Source organism: Scedosporium apiospermum (genome assembly GCF_000732125.1).
Source record: "Scedosporium apiospermum strain IHEM 14462 chromosome Unknown SEQ_SAPIO_0105, whole genome shotgun sequence".
Taxonomy (NCBI): Eukaryota; Fungi; Ascomycota; class Sordariomycetes; order Microascales; family Microascaceae; genus Scedosporium; species Scedosporium apiospermum.
In genome coordinates, this window is record NW_015971806.1 from 162598 (window position 1) to 179608 (window position 17011).

Here is a 17011-nt window from a genome sequence, read left to right on the forward strand (position 1 = left end):
AAGAGCAGTTCTGCGAAACCTTAACCGCCGGTTCCTAGCGAAGGAGTCTAGACTCGGGTCCCATTGGACATCCCCAACCCGCAAAACAAGTGGTGTGTTCTACAATATTATGCGTCAATTAATTTGGTGCGGTAACACATGCGGGTCGTACTGTAGACCAGTTTATGCGGCCGTGCGTTCTAGCCCTCAGGCGTAGTCCCCAGCGCTATTTTTGTATATTCTGGCGTGGTCATTATTGGCGGATCGAGCGAAAATAATTTTCGTAACGAACCTTTGAGAGGTAAGGGGTGCAAGCCGCATCAATACGGCCCGAATGAATCCGAAGATCATGCGCGAATCTATTTCCTGATCGTGCATCTCATTCTCAAGCCTTCTCGTATGGTGCCAACTCACTGGATGGGGCGGCGCCTATGGCCGGGTGTGGCCCACAATGCTGATGCGACCCTCAAAGGGACCAGGTCAGTGTTCTAATCTAGTTGGCCGCAGTATCGATGTTCTGGGTCGAAACAAGGTCAAGAAAGTGGTCTGTCGCACTCAGCAACAAGGGTCAGTCCGAGCTGGGAGTGAAGCTATCAGGAATGGACACTAAGATTGCTACGGTGTCTTGGTCTGTGACATGCTTATACGCGCCCATGCATGCACCCTCACCTCAAGACAGGTTGTCACTGGACGCTCCCATGCAATGCCGCGGCTTCACTCTGATCCGATGTGCGGGCTTCCTTTCACGTAGTCTTAGAATTATAAATACTCCTTCTCTACCCTTTTTAGCTTCCCTCGGTTAGATCAATCTAGCCATCATTTCTGTCTCCAATTAAAGCCGGGTTGCTTCATATCCTCTATTCACCATGCTCTTTTCCCAGATCCTGACTGCGGCGCTCTCCTTTTCCGTAATTTCCGCTTCGCCGGTGGGAACTTCAAGCCTACAGGCAGAACACGGCCCAGAAGTCATCGCCCGTGGCCCACTCGCGTCGCTTTGCCACCAATTCGCTGACACTGCTGGCCAAGTCAGAAACAACGTACCCCCAATATGGGGAGGACAACAAGACAGGGTAAGAGCTAGTTCATGCCTCAACGTTATTTTCTACTGAGGTATTACTGAGATATAAAGGATACTAATGTAACCTCTTCAGCTCGGTGATCTACTACTGCAGGTCGACCGCGGCGCCGAGACAGCCCGCCAAGCATGTCTTCATATAGATGCTGGGTTCTGATGACAGGCTCATCGGTTCAAGATCTACCAGGAAGGTTGGAGTCTATTTTTTAGCTGCACCCCTTGTGGAATGTGGTTTAGCACCTTGTTGAGTAGGTGTTGATTGACTTGTTCGATGGACCATCTCATCTGGCAGGTTGGAACAACTATCGTGGCTACTATTCTCCCAGCAAATCTTAAAACACAGTATACCAATCCCACGTCTTGGTTGGAGGACACTGTTAAATGGCAATTTTACCTTGTGCTCTGTCCCAATCACTTACGTGATATTTGACTCTCATTCGGCGAAAGTAATACAAGTTTGAGTAATTCCTTTTACCTTTCTGTCTACCTTTCTGTCTACCTTTTTGTCTGCCTTTCTATTAAGTCCATTTAAATAACACTCTCTTACTATGCTTTCCTTTCGCTTCTCTATCTAAGGAAGGTTGTATTTTGCGACGGAAGGCGCGATGGGCAAATATAGCTACTAAATAATAATACAGTAATAATTATAAAGGTGAGGTTAATGATGTCCATCAATATAGAGGGCTGGGGAAGCCCATCGGCCCTCCATGTGCTCTCTAGACGAAGGCTGGTGGGCTCGCCTAGGGATGGCCTTGCCTCCATACGGGGACGCACATGAGTGGGGAGTCAGTGATACTACTAGCAACTCCCGGAACAAGCCCTTTCCGTACCCGAAATCACATGAAAGGCTAATCAATCTCTTCTATTCTTTCCGTTTATTGACAGCACAGGTATTCACGGTTATCCCCAATCTCTATCTATTGCATAGTCATGTTCAAAATTCGCTTCATTTTGTCGTCTCGATCCTTCAACTGACTCTCACCCAAGACCCCATATGCCCCCCTGGACCTGCTTCAACAGATCCAGCCAATCATGAAACCCCGGGCCTTGTCTACCCAAGCGTCGGCACGCTGGAGAAAGGCCGCGCTGACGGGCATGAAGATTGTCATTTCGGCCAGCGAGGCGTTTACGAGACTGATGACGCCTCCGTGCATAAGAAAGGCGAGCAGAAGGCTCCCGGCGCCTCCGTGTAAAAGGCGGTACTAGCCGACCGTGATGAAGAGAGCGGTTCCGATGGAGCCGCTGATGGCAAAGAACTGAAGCTGGCGAGGGGCTAGATAGCGCTTCAGTGAGTCGGGGTGCGCTGAGAGCTCCCCAGCCGTGATATCGCCAGGTTCTGAGGTGCCATCTTTCTCGGAATGTGAGGGTGGCTCCGCCTTCGACGATATAGTGTCCTTGGCCACCACCGTTTCTGAAGTATAAACCACAGATATTAGGGTGGCGGGGTTGTATCCAGGAGCAGCCTTGGGGGGGGGGGGATGGGCAGGGGAGGTATACGATAGCACAACCTCCTTTATCGAACCACCATCGAGAGTGGGGATCCTTAAGGAGAATTGGTGAGGAAAGGAAGACAAAAAAGAGAGGTCTGATTTCAATCGAGTGAAGACAAAGTGAAACGAGTCGACAATTAGCTCGATCCACCCGGTTGCTTTTCTACAAGGATGAACCAAGAGGGCAGCCTTTTCCAGATGCCACTTCAAATTGTTCATGGCCTTCTCGATGAGTCGGTGTCATCCCCGGCAACGTCATCAGCCTCTTGATCAAGGGCTGCGGTCACCCCTGTCCATTCTGAGGGAGGAATCCGGGGCCCCGCTCCTCAACTCTTTTCGAGAGAAGCCACCAATACCGACAATTCCCACATTGAGGCTGGCTTGGATTGCTATCCCTAAACCCTCCTAGTGTTAGCGGCAGTTCTATGCCTGAGGCGACACCCTCACATCCATGCTAAAATACATCCTTCATAGCGCTAGCCGTCCGGCGCAGGTAGCTGTCTTTGCGACGGACCCGATTGCTTGCGATTGCTTGGACCGGAAAATCCCGGGGCTATCTGGAAATTGCTGGAATCAACCCCGGCAGTTTAAATCCCACCAGTCTTCTGATTCCCGGTTTTTGCAGTGTGCTCGTGGCTCATCCGCAACGGTGAACCGGCATCTCTCTGACCACTTGCAAGGTTAGTCAGCTCATGTATACATAGGTGCAATTCACCCGATTCAGGCCATTTTCGACGTATGTAAAATGATCCCTGTTTCCAGCTTAGGGGTGATAGACCCACAGCAAGTCGAGTCCCCGCACATTGACGTCCACCTTATTCGTCCATGGCACAGAGGGGCCAGCGTCGTACCAGAGAGAGGATGGTTCGATGCAAGCCCCGCAGGTCTCCCTCCATGTCCGTCCGCTCGTTGGAAAAAGGCACGACGCCCCCTCCTGTTCTTTCTCACAACACCGCCCCTTCCCCCTCCTCCTACAAAACTACCTTTTTCCCCACTACTCTGCAAATAGGATGGCGGATGACACGACGGAAAAGTCGCCTCCCGGCTCAAAGCCGTCCTCGCCCCCGCGAAACTCAAAGTCCCTCCCAAGCTCAAAACCGTCTAGCCCGCCCGCCGCAATCGACCCGGCAGACCTGAGCCCTACTGGAATCCTGCCGGCCGGGCATTGGACGCAGGTCGGTTAAAGAATCGCACATGGTCTGCTGCGGCCTTGCTCTGACTCTTAGCTTCTAGCAACCGGTTGAAGATGATGGCGAGTCGCTCCTCGGGGAGTCTGTCAATACGTCGACTGCCTCCCTCTCGTCGAGCATTCTGAGCTATCGTACTCTCCACGGGCGGCGGTACCACAGCGAGGTCGGAAATGTCTCATACTGGTAGTGTTATCCAAACTCCGGCAGTAGGCTTGCGGTCGCCTTGGCTGATTTCATGCCCAATCCAGGGGTTCGAATGACGAGCAGCAGAATGAGTCTATGGATATCAAGTATGCATGGACCTCCTCGGCCCTTACGGCATCTTTTGGGGTTTCGCTAACTGTCGTCCGAGTCACTATGCGCTAACGCTCGGTATCGGCGATAAACTATTCCTGGCGCCTCTTGACAAGAATAAGGTTCAGGTAGTGTGCCCCCATCTCGCCCCGTCGTCGATGTCCACCCTCTAACATCCTTCGTAGCATGCCCTCGATATTGGAACAGGAACCGGTATTTGGGCAATGTATGTCAACTTTCAACTCCCATTAAGCCGGCTAGACTAACGGCGATGCCAGCGACTTTGCGGATGAATTTCCGGAGGCAGAGGTAGTCGGAACTGACGTCTCCCCTATTCAACCGAGATGGGTCCCGCCAAATCTCAAGTTGTGAGTTAACCGCGACCGTAACAATCGATACACACAATGCGCACTATCGTAGCGAGAGCTAAACAGCCTTTGGCAGCGAAATCGAGGACTGTACGCGCGATTGGACATTCAGCCCCGACTCCTTTGACTATGTACACCTCCGCTGGCTTACAGGAAGCATACCCGATTGGCACACTCTCTTCGCAGAAGCCTTTAATGTGACCAAACCTGGAGGCTGGGTTGAAAGCCACGAGCCATCGTCTATTGTCAGGAGCGACCACGCAACGATTAGGGATGAATCTGCACTAGGCCAATGGCCAAAGATTTTCCACGAGGGGGGAAAAATTATTGGGCGTACTTTTAAGGCTGTGGAGGATGATTTACAGAGAAAGGCAATGGAAGCTGCTGGATTTGTTGATATCCAGGAGTACACCTATAAGGTCGGTCCAATCTTTTCTGGAAATCTACATTTTCGTGCTGACCGTGTTGATAGAACCCGATGGGGGATTGGCCGAAAGACCCGGTATTAAAGGAGATAGGCAACGTGACTATGGCAGCTCTGGGGGGAGACATCGAGGGCTACGTCCTTTTCATGGCGAGCACTCTTGGCTGGACAAGGGAGGAGATCCAGGTCTACATTGCCCACGTTCGGCGAGAGTTGCAGTCGCGCAAGTATTACCCGTACTACTGGCAAAAGGTTGTATGGGGTCGGAAGCCCGAGTGATAGGTGGAATCTCGCCGACACATACGAATATTCTCCTTCTATCTGGACACCGAAGGTTCTTGTAAACGTGCTAACGTACGATTCACAAGACGGGATGGCACCAATGAAAGATGTTAGCTTGACGGGAAAGAACGAGATGTACGGAAAGGTCTGCAAAGGACTCCTCTGTTGCAATAAGCCCAGGCGTCGGGAGGCCGCTCTTAGATAAACGGGAAAATAAGAGAGAGAGAAATCTTGTAGAAGCTCGATAGAGACTTTGTAACCGGATTTTATGAGACGGCGTCCGAAAGCAGATCCTAGCTCGTAAGAAGACAGTATGTATGATGAAGGTTCGTGACAAAAAGCTTCGGTTTTCCTATTTCCTCCTCACACATTTTCTTCTGCAATTTTTAGAGCTTTCTGTTTTACTTCTTATATTTACTGTTTCTCTTTGCTTCACACGATCGCGAAGATATTTATGTGGAGGGACTCATAAATATGTAGTGTTTGTTATTCGATTGGTACACGAATAGGATGTTAATTAGCTCTGCCCTTCGGGCTCAGAGCCAGACCCAGCGGTATTTTTAAGTATCCGATCTCTATCTATCTACTGCATAGTCACGTCCAAAATTTGCTTCATTTTGTCGTCTCGATCCTTCAACTGACTCTCACCCAAGACTCCATATGCCCCTTCAACCTGCTTCACCAGCCTCTCCTGCCAATCCCCTTCGCCGAGGTTTACCTTCCCTGCATCATCCCAACATGCTTGCACCGTTCCGCCGATCTTGTCAAAAAAGGCCCCCAGTCCCTGTCCGGCCCCTCCTCCGGCATGGTAGCTCCAGAATGGACCATGGACAGCCCAGCGTGGTCCCAGGCTTTGCTCGACAATCCGGTCGATATCTGCTGCCGATGCGACGCCCTGCTCGACGAGATATGCGGCTTCGCGTAGTAAGGCCATGGCCAATCGATTGGCAACAAATCCCGTTACTTCCTTACGCAAGATGACGGGCTGTCGACCTCGCGAATTCCAATAGGCCAGAGTTCTTTGTACGAGTACATCCTCCTCCGTCTTCTCACCCGAGGTCGAGGCCTTATCCGCACCTGAGGTGGAGGTGACTAGTTCGAGGAGAGGCATGATATGCGGGGGATTGAAGGGGTGCAACACGAGCAGTCTCTCCGGCTGCAGCATCAGGGCCCCTTGGGTGGATGCGGTAATCCCGGATGTACTCGTCCAGAATAGAGCCGATATCGGAGCATTGGCTTCGATTTCGGCCCATATTTTCTGCTTGAAGGCTACGTTCTCCGGCCCTTGCTCCTGCACGAGGTCGGCGTCTTTCACCGCGGCGGCCAGGGTCTCGGCAAGCACGAGTTGCCCGGATTCGAGCAGCGAAGACACGGTAGGGGCCGTTGCGTACGACGCTTTTTGGGCAGTTGATGCCCAGACATTTGAGAGGTAGCCTGAAGGAGAGATCACGATGTCGGTTAAATGGCTTAGGGCGTGAGTAGGCGTTGGGCGGCGACCTACCTGGTAGAGTCTCATCGATATACTCCTTTAATTGAGGCCGAGGGTCATAGATGCTAACTCTTGTTTTCCCTCCCGATGCCGAGATTGTCATGAGGTGCAGAGCTGCAAATGATAACCCGATGGTTCCGGTACCAATAAGGGCGGCATTGTATTCATAGTTTGACATGGTGGCTGGACAAATGGGTTAGCTTTGGATCATTTCAACACTTTCAGGACTGCGGGATTGCAATGAAACCGACTTAAGTGTTATGCCAGTATATCTTCCTGCACGTATGGATCGGTTGTTGATTGCCGGCTTCCGATGATGTATATGTTTGATGTAGATGAGGTGTCAAGAAACCACACGCAAACCACGTCATCTCAGCGAACCTCGGTTACTTTCTTTCCAGACTCTTTTGTACTTGATGATCTAATCCCAACCAGATGACCGAATCGGACCAATCAGCCGCAGCCTAACGTTGAAGTTTAACGTTAGAACGGTTTAGTAGAGCCACCAGCAGACAAGTTGATATTGAAGGGATTGAGAACGCGGCCCCAAAGAGAGTCGCTCTCGAGGTGCATGATAGTCTGCGGCTGGTTTGTCTTGCAGTAGAAGACCGCACCAAGGGATCGCAGGATGGAAGTCATATGGCAGTCCTCCTTATCCTTGACCAATGTCGCTAACTTGACGACAAGGCCTACCATTAACGCCTCAAAAAGAAGGAAAATAACAAGAAGGATGAACGAGGGGTAGAAAGGGGGAAATGACCTAAACGACGAACTTAGTGTGAAGGAGATCCTTCTGGGTCGCCGTGAAGCCGTCTAGCTCGCGCGGCCACGAACTTCATTCGAAATTAGGTGATGTGTGGACTGCATGATGGGGCAGATCAAGGACTGGAACGTTAGAACCTATATCGATCAGGATGGGTGCTCGTGGTACACAGCTCAGGTCGCGTCCTTGTATCTCGTCGCGATGATTATCGAATCTCCGGACATGTCTCTACGCGTTGTTTATCAGTCAACCTCACAGGGAATATAACAAATTCAGTAGGAGATGGGGGAGCAAGCTAATTCTGGCTGTCTGCAAAGAAATTCCACATCTGCGTCGGGGATCGGTAGCTTCTTCAAGGTGTAGTGGAAGGACTTCTTGCTAGACATTCCCCTATTAGCTGCAGAAGGCCTTCGCGCAGTTCCGAAACTCTATGGAGAACATGTTCCCGATCGGGACGATATCACGGACTTTAGATCCGGGGCGATGGCGGGCGGCAAAGCAGTTTGTCTCTGGCATATCAGGTGGAGAAGCTGATTTGTTTCTACAACTATACACTGAGGATAGCCGTGGCGGGGCCCGCGGAATTGGCAAGGGGCTAGGCAAAGGCGTTGTTGGATTCACAACTAAGGTTTTGTCCGGTCAGTTTGCTTTCCAAAGTTCAACTTGCCTTGATGAGAAACTAACCGCGAGTGCAGCCCCCCGTTAGCCTCATTGCCGACTCGTTCGAGGGAATCTATCCCGATATTCAGAGCCTAGCCCCACAAGGTGGGAAACATTTAGACCCACCAGTATGTGGAGTGAACATACCTGCTTCAAGTCGAACTGGCCAAGGAGGGTTCCTGAGGCATCGGTTTCTTAATGAGAAGCGGTTGGTTGGCTTGCACAGGCCATTGGCTCTATTATTTGCTGAGTCAGCTTGTTTGCAGCCGCTCTCTTCTGATGGATTCTCTACGCTCTTAAGGTGTGATGTGCAGATCAAGTCCGATGATTCAAGTCACGTCGTCGCGAACAACGAAAGAAGATGGTGTTTCATTGCGATCACCCCGGCTGCACACGCTCATACTTGCGTAAGGAGCACCTTACCCGTCACCAGCGACAACATTCAGTAGTCCCAGAGTTTCCCTGCCATGTCTGTTCCTAGACATTTTCAAGGAAGTAAGCAATCGCTCTAGCAGGTGACTTAATGCGATCTACTAGTCAATGCGGGCAGCTTTTCAGATTAACCTTGGCTTTCCGGCAGCGATATACTTCGTCGTCATCTGCTGACGCATAACACTTCCGGAACACCCGGGAGAGCATCACAGGCGTGCCGGCCTTGTAACGCTGCGAAGACGCGATGCGATGGCCAAGGCCCGCAGTGCGCCCGATGCCGCACGCGGAATATCGTGTGCGACTGGCCGCATCAAAAACGGAAACTTTCAGATTCCCAGACCTGTTCAACTAATTTGGAGACGGAGCAGCAGCCTAGACTCGATCAACCCGTAGTGGATGCAGCCTCTTGGGGCCCCTTTTTGGACATGTATTTCGACCATATCCACCCTAGATGGCCAGTATTACATCGCGAGAGCTTCATGTCAAAGCAGCAACCTCCCATTTTGCTTCGTACTGTTGTGACGATAGGACGGTTGCTCGGTGGTGCGGCCTCAGAAATGGGAGCAGAAGCTAGACTAGACCTTGAAGCGCTCATCAAACGTACAAGACATGAACTGGTAGGTGTCTAAGGAAATAACTCCTGCTCGTCGAAATGATATAGGGTAATTTAAGGTTCGCTAACAACTTCCCCCCCCTTTGCCCCCCTTGCTAGCCCGAGTTAGTGCAGAAGGCGAACTGTGGGGTGTTACACCTCTCGCCCGAGCTACTTCCTACTCTTCAAGCCATGTTTCTCCAAGCAGTCCTGCCATTACACTTAGGCCACCAAACCGCTAGTGAGCTGGGATCAGTGCCCAGCATGCTATTCCACGTCCTACAGCGGATTGGGGCTTTCAAGCAAAGCATTATTCACACTGGCACCAGGCGAGACTGGCTGTCCAGTGAGCTCTATCAACGGTGAGTACGAGCACTATCGCCGCCAAGATCTCGAACTCATTTAACCGGATGTAATGCTGTTAGTTTTGTGCTCTGCGTAATCAAGCTCGAAATCATAAAGCATTCGGACAATTCGGGAAAACTTGGCTTTCCCCCTCATATAGACCCGCTCACGATACGCATCAAGATACCCTTGCCTTTATCCATGTGGGACCAACCATCATGGAATCCTCTAGACGCCTCGATGCAGGATATTGATGACGAACAGGAGGAAAATAATCTTTTAATCATTGGTAGTATTTGCGAACGGCCGGGGCTTCGTGGAAATATGGTTCCCCTGTTTGCTCTCCGGTCTTTTGATGAAACCCTGGGCAAGGCCATTGAGAGCTGGTGCAACCCAAACAAAGCTAGGCCAACAATGTCTTGAATTGTTCTATTGCACTGCTGTTGCACTCCGCTTGGAATAGAGCCCCGGGGTTTCCGTGACTGTTTGCTAAGCAGAGAGGCAAATTTTCGGTTAGAATCTCCCCCCGGCTCTCCAACTCAACGGTGATGAGGTTTCGTATGTGTAGCCGCCATCCTCCCCACGCAGTACCACTTTTAAGGGCCAGACGCAGTATATAGATCCAGATCAAATGCAACTTTTATCTTCCATACTCCATGTTGCATTTAACTTAGTCGGTGTTAAGTCGGCCATCAGCTATGCTAAGAAAAGGGAGGCGAGCCCAATAATTTCTTAACGCGGGAAGAAAGCGTTCAATCAGCTGCCATTGGCCTTGTCTAAATACATCTGACATATCATCGCTTCATGGTTCTCACAGAGGAGCGTAATTAGAGCTATACTTATTATGCTCACTAAAAATTATCCATCCCACCGGTTCACGTCAATGTTGTTGGATCAGGCCGGATTATTAATGACCCAGATTAGTTATCCGCAAAATCACAGGTTGCTGAGGAGAGCCGGTGGGACGGGTTCGACGGCGGCGATGGGTATTTAAGATGTTCGAGAGCCTTCCACTGACCAGTCCTATTTCTCTATATGCAGACCGTTTTAGCTTCTCCAGAAAAAAAATATTTGCACCATGGTTGAAAATTTTAACTATATCAAAGCCTTGCAGCTTGCAAGTTTGTTGGGTTCAACCCACATGGGAGGTGCGCTTGCTTTCCGCACAAGTTGGATTGTGACAAGGATACAACATACAACCAAGCTTGTCTTACATAATACTTACAAGAAACTATGAATCAGGATTCCATTTTGCTTCCGATTCCGTTGCACTTCCCAATATACTCATCCTGAACGATAAGCCATCGATGGTTAAGTCATGGTTTCGCGGTTGGGACGTTGGTCGTAGGTATGGGCCTACTTTGATTTTTAGCCCAGCTGTCGGTTTTGCATTGGTTGCTTGGCAAGGTGAGCAGGCCCCCACCCCCTTTAGTTTTGGACTCGGAATGCTGATCGGATGATCTCATCATTTACAGAGGGGTCGCAACACCCGGCGTTCCTCTATAATGCTGCAGCATCCGCATTTCTCGCATTGGTGGTTCCGTTCACCCAGTTTGTTGTTTTTCCGATCAACGATGAGTTGCTCGCCGAGAAAGAACGTGTACTCGCGGCGGAGAAAACTCGAGACGGAAATAACAAAGGCTTTAGCTTAGAGATTACAAGGGATTGGGTGCGACGTTGGAAGAAGGGTGATGCTTTCCGAATGGGACTGGTGCACCTTGCCATTCTAGCAGGGGCGATTGCAGTATTCAAATCTTAACAGTGGCTAGGATCGAGTCCCATCATGTATGTAGTCTAGATTGAGGTGGCTTGGGACGGGGGGGAATTCATTGGCTCATTCATTGGCTCCCATTAACAATCCCATGTTTATTCCTAATTCTTACCATTGTGAGAAAGGGCGGCGGCATTGGCGTTGCAACCAAAGATCTGAACCCTGGACGCCCAGATATGGCGTTGGCGATCTTGCCAGAAAGCGGGGTCAGGTTTGCTTTGTTGTTCACCAGGACACGTGACTGGAGGATGATTGGAGGACCCCCTCCATGCGATGAAGAATCACTCGAATCACTTTCAAACCTCGATTTTGTCTTCCGTGTTGACTCATTTCCCTGAGATCTATTGGGGTTCCTGCGAAACAGAGCGTCCTTTTGGTAGTAAGACCCTCTCTTATCAAGTCATTATGGAGCCTCCGGTAACGGTTACATCGCCGCCTGCGGCTTCCCGCCTGCCAGCCGAGACCCTCATAGCAATCATGAGCTTTTTCGTGCCGACTGAACCTGTTTCCACGCCAGCCACCACTGGGGGCCGACTAGAAGTCAAGCCTTATGTTGATGAATACCGCCGAACACTTTTGAATTGCTGTTTATCATCTCGGCTACTACTTCCAGCAGCTACCAGCTGTCTTTATTATACAGTGACCATTAAGAATTACCGACAACTCCTCTGTTTCTTCCGAACACTCAATACGGTACCATCAACTCCAGACCTAGTAAGGTCATTCTCCTGGCTTGGTGCCCCGCCGAATAAATATCAACCGATCGAAGACAGCTATCTTTCTTTGTTTAGAGAGTGTTGTCAGTTGATACCTCGACCCCTTTCTGAGTTCGACCTCTTTATTATGCGCCTCATGTCCCTTGACAAGCCAGATGCGGAAGCCTGGGGTGTACTCGGGTACATCCTTTTTAAACTTCCCAGAATCGAGTCTCTTACTACAACTGTCAATCATTTTACCACTCCGGGTCCATCAATAGATGAAGTGACAGCAAGTTATCTTGCAGCAGGCCGCCCACCTGAACATCTAGAGGCCTGGATAAGACGCACCAGAACCAAACATTATATCCCCGAGTTAGCTGCTTTCGACACGGCCTACGCCGGCATGAAGCGCATGACTCCATGGGCGCCTGAACACGTTCCCTTTCTACCAAATCTCAGGACTCTAATCCTAGATCCAGCCGGCATGAAAGACCTGGAAGGCGACCCCAGCGCTATCATAGTTCGCAGTTGTGTTTTCGGTTCTTCCCAGCTTCGCAGTATCCAGATTAGTGGTACTTTTGACCCGTCTAGGTTGTTTTCGCTTACAAGGGCTGCTGGGTACTTCCCAACTGAGGTGGGAAAGTCTGTGAGGGACATAGTCTGCTATGGCTTGAATGGCTCTGTCCGTCCATTCCAATGTTTACCAGAGGCATTTCCGAAATTGGTCTCGCTTCGCCTGTGTTTCGAGGATGGATCCGATGCATTCCAGTCTAATCTCAGCCCACTTCGCAGCCTAGGAGGAACACTTCGGGTTTTAGCCGTCACTGGCACGCCGGAAAAGTTGTGGAATTGGGTCCATCGCCACAGTCTTACGACTGATCTCCGATATCTGGTTACTCTGCAGCATCTCACAATTGATTTTGCCTGGTTGGTTCCAATGAGGAGCCCTCTCGCTGCTTTCCAGATAGCCACTCTCCTTCCACGGTCCCTTTTAACCTTGCATCTTATCGACTACTGGGGTGTCCCCACCAAATTCTTTTTAAAGTCCGATGGCCACGGCCAGTCGGGAAGATACCACCCACCCCCTTTTGCCTTGGTGCCGCTCGAATACTTCGCCCGAGTACTTAGAAATTTGCACCAAAACTGCGAGTCAGCTACATTACAGCTTCAGGACGTGCGACTCTCTTCGCCGTGCTTCTCTGGTAACCACGCCAGTGGGACACCCGAGGACGACTTCAGAGTTTTATGGGCAGAGAAATTCGGGGCACTTGGCGTTGCCTTTTCAACAGAGGCTATTGAAGTGTCACATGCGAACAAGCAATCATGGTGGGAAGACTCTATCCCGGCGTCACACACTGAAACGGAAGCGTGAATGTAGGCGGAAAATAGCGAAATCAATTGACACCCTAGCTAGGAATATCCCTTACCAAAACGAGTGACTCACTTAACCCCCGAACCATCTCTATTGTATTCCCCTAACCCTATTCCCACCGGGTCTCCAATTCTCAACCTTCCAACTTACCTGACTAATTGACTCCGTTGGCCCAGTTGACTCCGTTGGCCCAGTTGACTCCGTTGACTCCGTTGACCCCGTTGACCCCGCTGTCATCATTATCCACTCCCTCCTGGTGACCGGAATGCCTATCCCCTGGGCAAAACACATCCTCGGTTCCATAATAACGAGTTCCCTCGCAATGGCTGCAGGGAAGCTTCGGGAAACCCATGCCCCTACAGGGATCGCAATACATAGAACCAACCTCTTCACCTCGCTCATTGTAAACGGCGGTATTTCCCTCTCCGTTGCAAGTATCACATGGAATGGTGCTGAAGTCTTCCCCTTCCCCAGATCCACCACAGTCCTCACAAAGGAGTGGTCTCTCAATGAGAGGCGCCGGGCCGTAGCGAGCGGAGGAGCATTCCTCGCACAACTCAGGAAGCACGCGATGGGGCATATTGGCGTAGTCGACTGTGTTTCGGGATGTTGATGGTCCGAGATGGATATGTGTACGTGATTTGATTTGAGTGTTCTTTTGAATACCACAGGGGGAAAAGAGTGGAAAGTGAAGAGAGAATTTAGTGATTGAGAAAGGGTCGTTCAAGTGTGGACTTGGAGCGTTGTTATATGGAGGGATTGTCAAAATTTCTGAGTGGCTTGAGTGTGGTGGTTGAGGTGCGATGGAGAGAATGAATTTTTGAGGTTTCCAATCGGGATCATCTTGGGTTTATATACACGCCCGTTTCTGCTGGAGGCGCCGTTAGCATGAGATTCGTTTCTCATCAGTCTTGAGTTGTCTAACCAACCCTTGGAGCAGATGTTCCAAGATGAGCCCTCGTGCCTCAACATTAGCCGTGGCATATTTTTTTTTCCATTTTCACACTTCTACATTTCCAATGGATATGAGTCAGTTGCCGGAAAAGGTGTGGCTCGCGGACACCCCAGGAAGGGAGTAGGAATGTCTCAAGACGACCAACTGCATACGGACTCTCGAATGAGATTTCAGATACTTTGGGTCTTGTGGACATACTCACACCTTCACAACCTGCGCCGCGGGGCTAAGGCGGTTAGTGAATCCAACAGGCGCGGAGGGATCAGCTCCAAAGCTATCATATCTCATGATGCTACCTTCGTTAGTCCTATATGGACCGGTCCAGAACCTGCGTGCTTGAAGGTGTGGGTGGTATTAGAATCGGTCACAAGATGAGCCTCACCGGAGAAGGCCCATCCAGAAGCCATGAAGGGTGCGCAGCAATGCCAACAGGGTGGGATGATGACCCCATCATCCCTCAAAAAGAAAAAAGGTCTTAGTAGATAGTGTGGGTGACAGAGTGGGTGGCTTGTCCGACGACACCTTAGACGATTGGGCGGGTGAGTGAGATTCGGTCTTTAGCCGCCGGCTATGGAGCAACAGCTCGAATGATACACTTGCCAATGGCTCGCGAATGCAAAGTTGATCGAGCTTGGCCATGGGTCCAGGGGCAGGCCGGGCTCCCTCCTCAAAGGCGAAGCGTCACGGAACTTGGTCCGGGACCATCTAGAAAAATAGAAATCTATTCTAGTCGTGCGGCTTTCCACTTCAACTTCGGAGGGGGTCGCATCGGCGGGATTGTGACTGCGAGAGCAGAAGCGAGGGGTGGTGCTCAGGTTTGTCGCCGATGCGCGTACGGTGGGATTTCATTGGCCCATTTCAGAAACACGACCCGACCGCTTGGAACCGCAGGCGAGTAGCTCAAACCAGGAGCCAATAAGAATGCAATTTTTCCGTGAGGGTGTGAAGGTTTGTGTCCCCAACCCGCAAAGATCGAACAGACTGCTCAGAGGGTTCCACTTATTTCGGAGGGACACATGAGACAGACCATGACGGGGTGGGTGGCCCGCCAGCGTCAAGAAGCGCTGGCCCAAAGTTGAGCCACGAAATGTGACGAGAAATCAGCCTATTTTTTGTGAAATGGAAATACTACTCAGAAAGTCCAAGGTGGTGGTTGTAGGAGATCCATCCAAAGCCACTCCTGAATCGGCCAGTAAGGGACGCCGGCGATAACCACGAAGCAATGAACGACGTGAAGGATTGTATCGTGGGAGTTCTTGCTATTTAGGCTGCAAGAATTCTGTCCGGGATGATCGATTCATGTCGCAATCACATTCGCCATCACATTCTCATCACATTCTCCCAGTCATTTTGATCTCGTATCAACAGCATTACCAACCAAGTCTCTTTCCTTGATTACTTGTCCCTTCTAACCGTTTACATCATGCGTGAGTATTCCGTTATGGTCAGATGCTGGCTTTTTAGATGAGACTAACCCAATGTTATAACGTCAGATGCCATTTCCCTCACCTACCTTACTTTCTTTCTTCCTGTTCCAATCGCCGTCTTCTATGGTAAGTTATATGTCTCTTGATGATAAATTAATTTTTGTTCCAGAAATGCTGAGTATATGAAAATTCTAGCGCTCTCCCTTGCCGGGTGTACTTCGACATCTCCTGCCCTCCCGTCGATTTATCTTGCGAGTGTCGACACGTCATCCGGTCTTACGGTCCGCATTGGCTACTTTGGTATGGCTTCTTGTTTCTCACTGGTTGGACCGAAGTTGTTTTTCAATATACTGATAATCACAAGGTGCCTGTGTGCTACTCAACAGTACTCTTTCCTGTGTTACCACACCATATGGAACCTCTCCGGCGGATGCAGGTACTGCTCTTGGGCTTCCGGCGAGTCAGCCGTTGGCGCAAGGCGAAGAGACTAGGCAGCAAGATTCCCCTCTGCAAATTGCCTTCGACCTACAGAGGAAGATATTTCTCAGTCTCATTGCAGAAGCGGCGGCCCTGTTCGGCTTTAGCCTCCTCCTCCTCCTGCTCAGTCTTTATGTCGCGAAGAAAAGCGGTGCTGCCACCGAAAACACTTTTGGCAGCCGCTTTCTACACCGTTCCCCAACCATATTCCTCAATATTTCCACTGGGCTTGCCCTCGTCGTGGCAGTCTCAATCACACAAACGGGCAACGCCTTGGAATATGTGAGTTCTCGAGAAGCGGGTGGGCTGCAGGTCACGGCGGGCAGGGTCATTCAAGTTTTGCAATGGCTTGCGTTTGGATTTTCGGCCTTGTTTTCTTTCATCACAAGTGTTCGATGGAGCAGGCAAAGACGCGTTGGATTGGGCGTTCAGAGTACTCCCTTGCGTCTGCCTCCTAAGACGACCGCAGCAGGAGTTCAAGTTCACCCAAATGCACTTGCGCGTAAGCCAGTTCCAGCTCAGCAGATTCCAATGAGGCCTGCAATTCAGAACGCTCAAGCTCCTGCCATATTCCCCCAAATGGGCCAAATGCAAGCAATTAGGTAGGCCCAAGAAAGCCCGCTTACGAAGGCATACGGAAAGCGGTTAGGTTGCGATCGAATGCCCGGTCTCTTCCCACGGTCAACCCTATCATCCTAGATGTGTGTGTTGAGTTAGTTTGTCACATGTTGTCGATAGTTGCAGTATAAGGCGTCAAAATTCATGCTTTGTTTTCTTTTCCATTCCATAATATGAAATGTTTTCTCCAGTCCTAGGTATATAAATTTATTGTGACGCTCCATCCCAGTATGCTGTCCCAATCTTACAGATCCTCGCATGTAATTCCGTACCAGTCTGTGAACGTCAGCCTACTATTATAGTCCTATAT

General features: G+C 50.4%; 4 protein-coding genes across 4 annotated transcripts; 3 read left to right on the top strand and 1 right to left on the bottom strand.

Moving 5' to 3' along the window:
• Positions 1-845: 845 nt before the first annotated feature.
• Positions 846-1211, top strand: SAPIO_CDS6616 (uncharacterized protein; the record flags this gene model as incomplete). Its single annotated transcript, XM_016788670.1, has 2 exons — positions 846-1049; positions 1131-1211. The coding sequence occupies 2 exons, from the start codon at positions 846-848 to the stop codon at positions 1209-1211; spliced, it is 285 nt and encodes a 94-aa protein (XP_016641714.1).
• Positions 1212-3554: 2343 nt separating this feature from the next.
• SAPIO_CDS6617 (uncharacterized protein) lies at positions 3555-5099 on the top strand (the record flags this gene model as incomplete). The annotated part of the gene is made up of 8 exons (XM_016788671.1): positions 3555-3719; positions 3778-3917; positions 3983-4024; positions 4087-4159; positions 4214-4254; positions 4307-4396; positions 4473-4815; positions 4869-5099. The coding sequence occupies 8 exons, from the start codon at positions 3555-3557 to the stop codon at positions 5097-5099; spliced, it is 1125 nt and encodes a 374-aa protein (XP_016641715.1).
• Positions 5100-5685: 586 nt separating this feature from the next.
• Positions 5686-6769, bottom strand: SAPIO_CDS6618 (putative 3-hydroxyacyl-CoA dehyrogenase; the record flags this gene model as incomplete). The annotated part of the gene is made up of 2 exons (XM_016788672.1): positions 5686-6536; positions 6604-6769. 2 exons carry the CDS (start codon positions 6767-6769, stop codon positions 5686-5688), a joined length of 1017 nt encoding a protein of 338 aa, XP_016641716.1.
• Positions 6770-15602: 8833 nt separating this feature from the next.
• Positions 15603-16618, top strand: SAPIO_CDS6619 (uncharacterized protein; the record flags this gene model as incomplete). The annotated part of the gene is made up of 5 exons (XM_016788673.1): positions 15603-15606; positions 15673-15732; positions 15802-15906; positions 15971-16365; positions 16553-16618. 5 exons carry the CDS (start codon positions 15603-15605, stop codon positions 16616-16618), a joined length of 630 nt encoding a protein of 209 aa, XP_016641717.1.
• Positions 16619-17011: the final 393 nt, after the last annotated feature.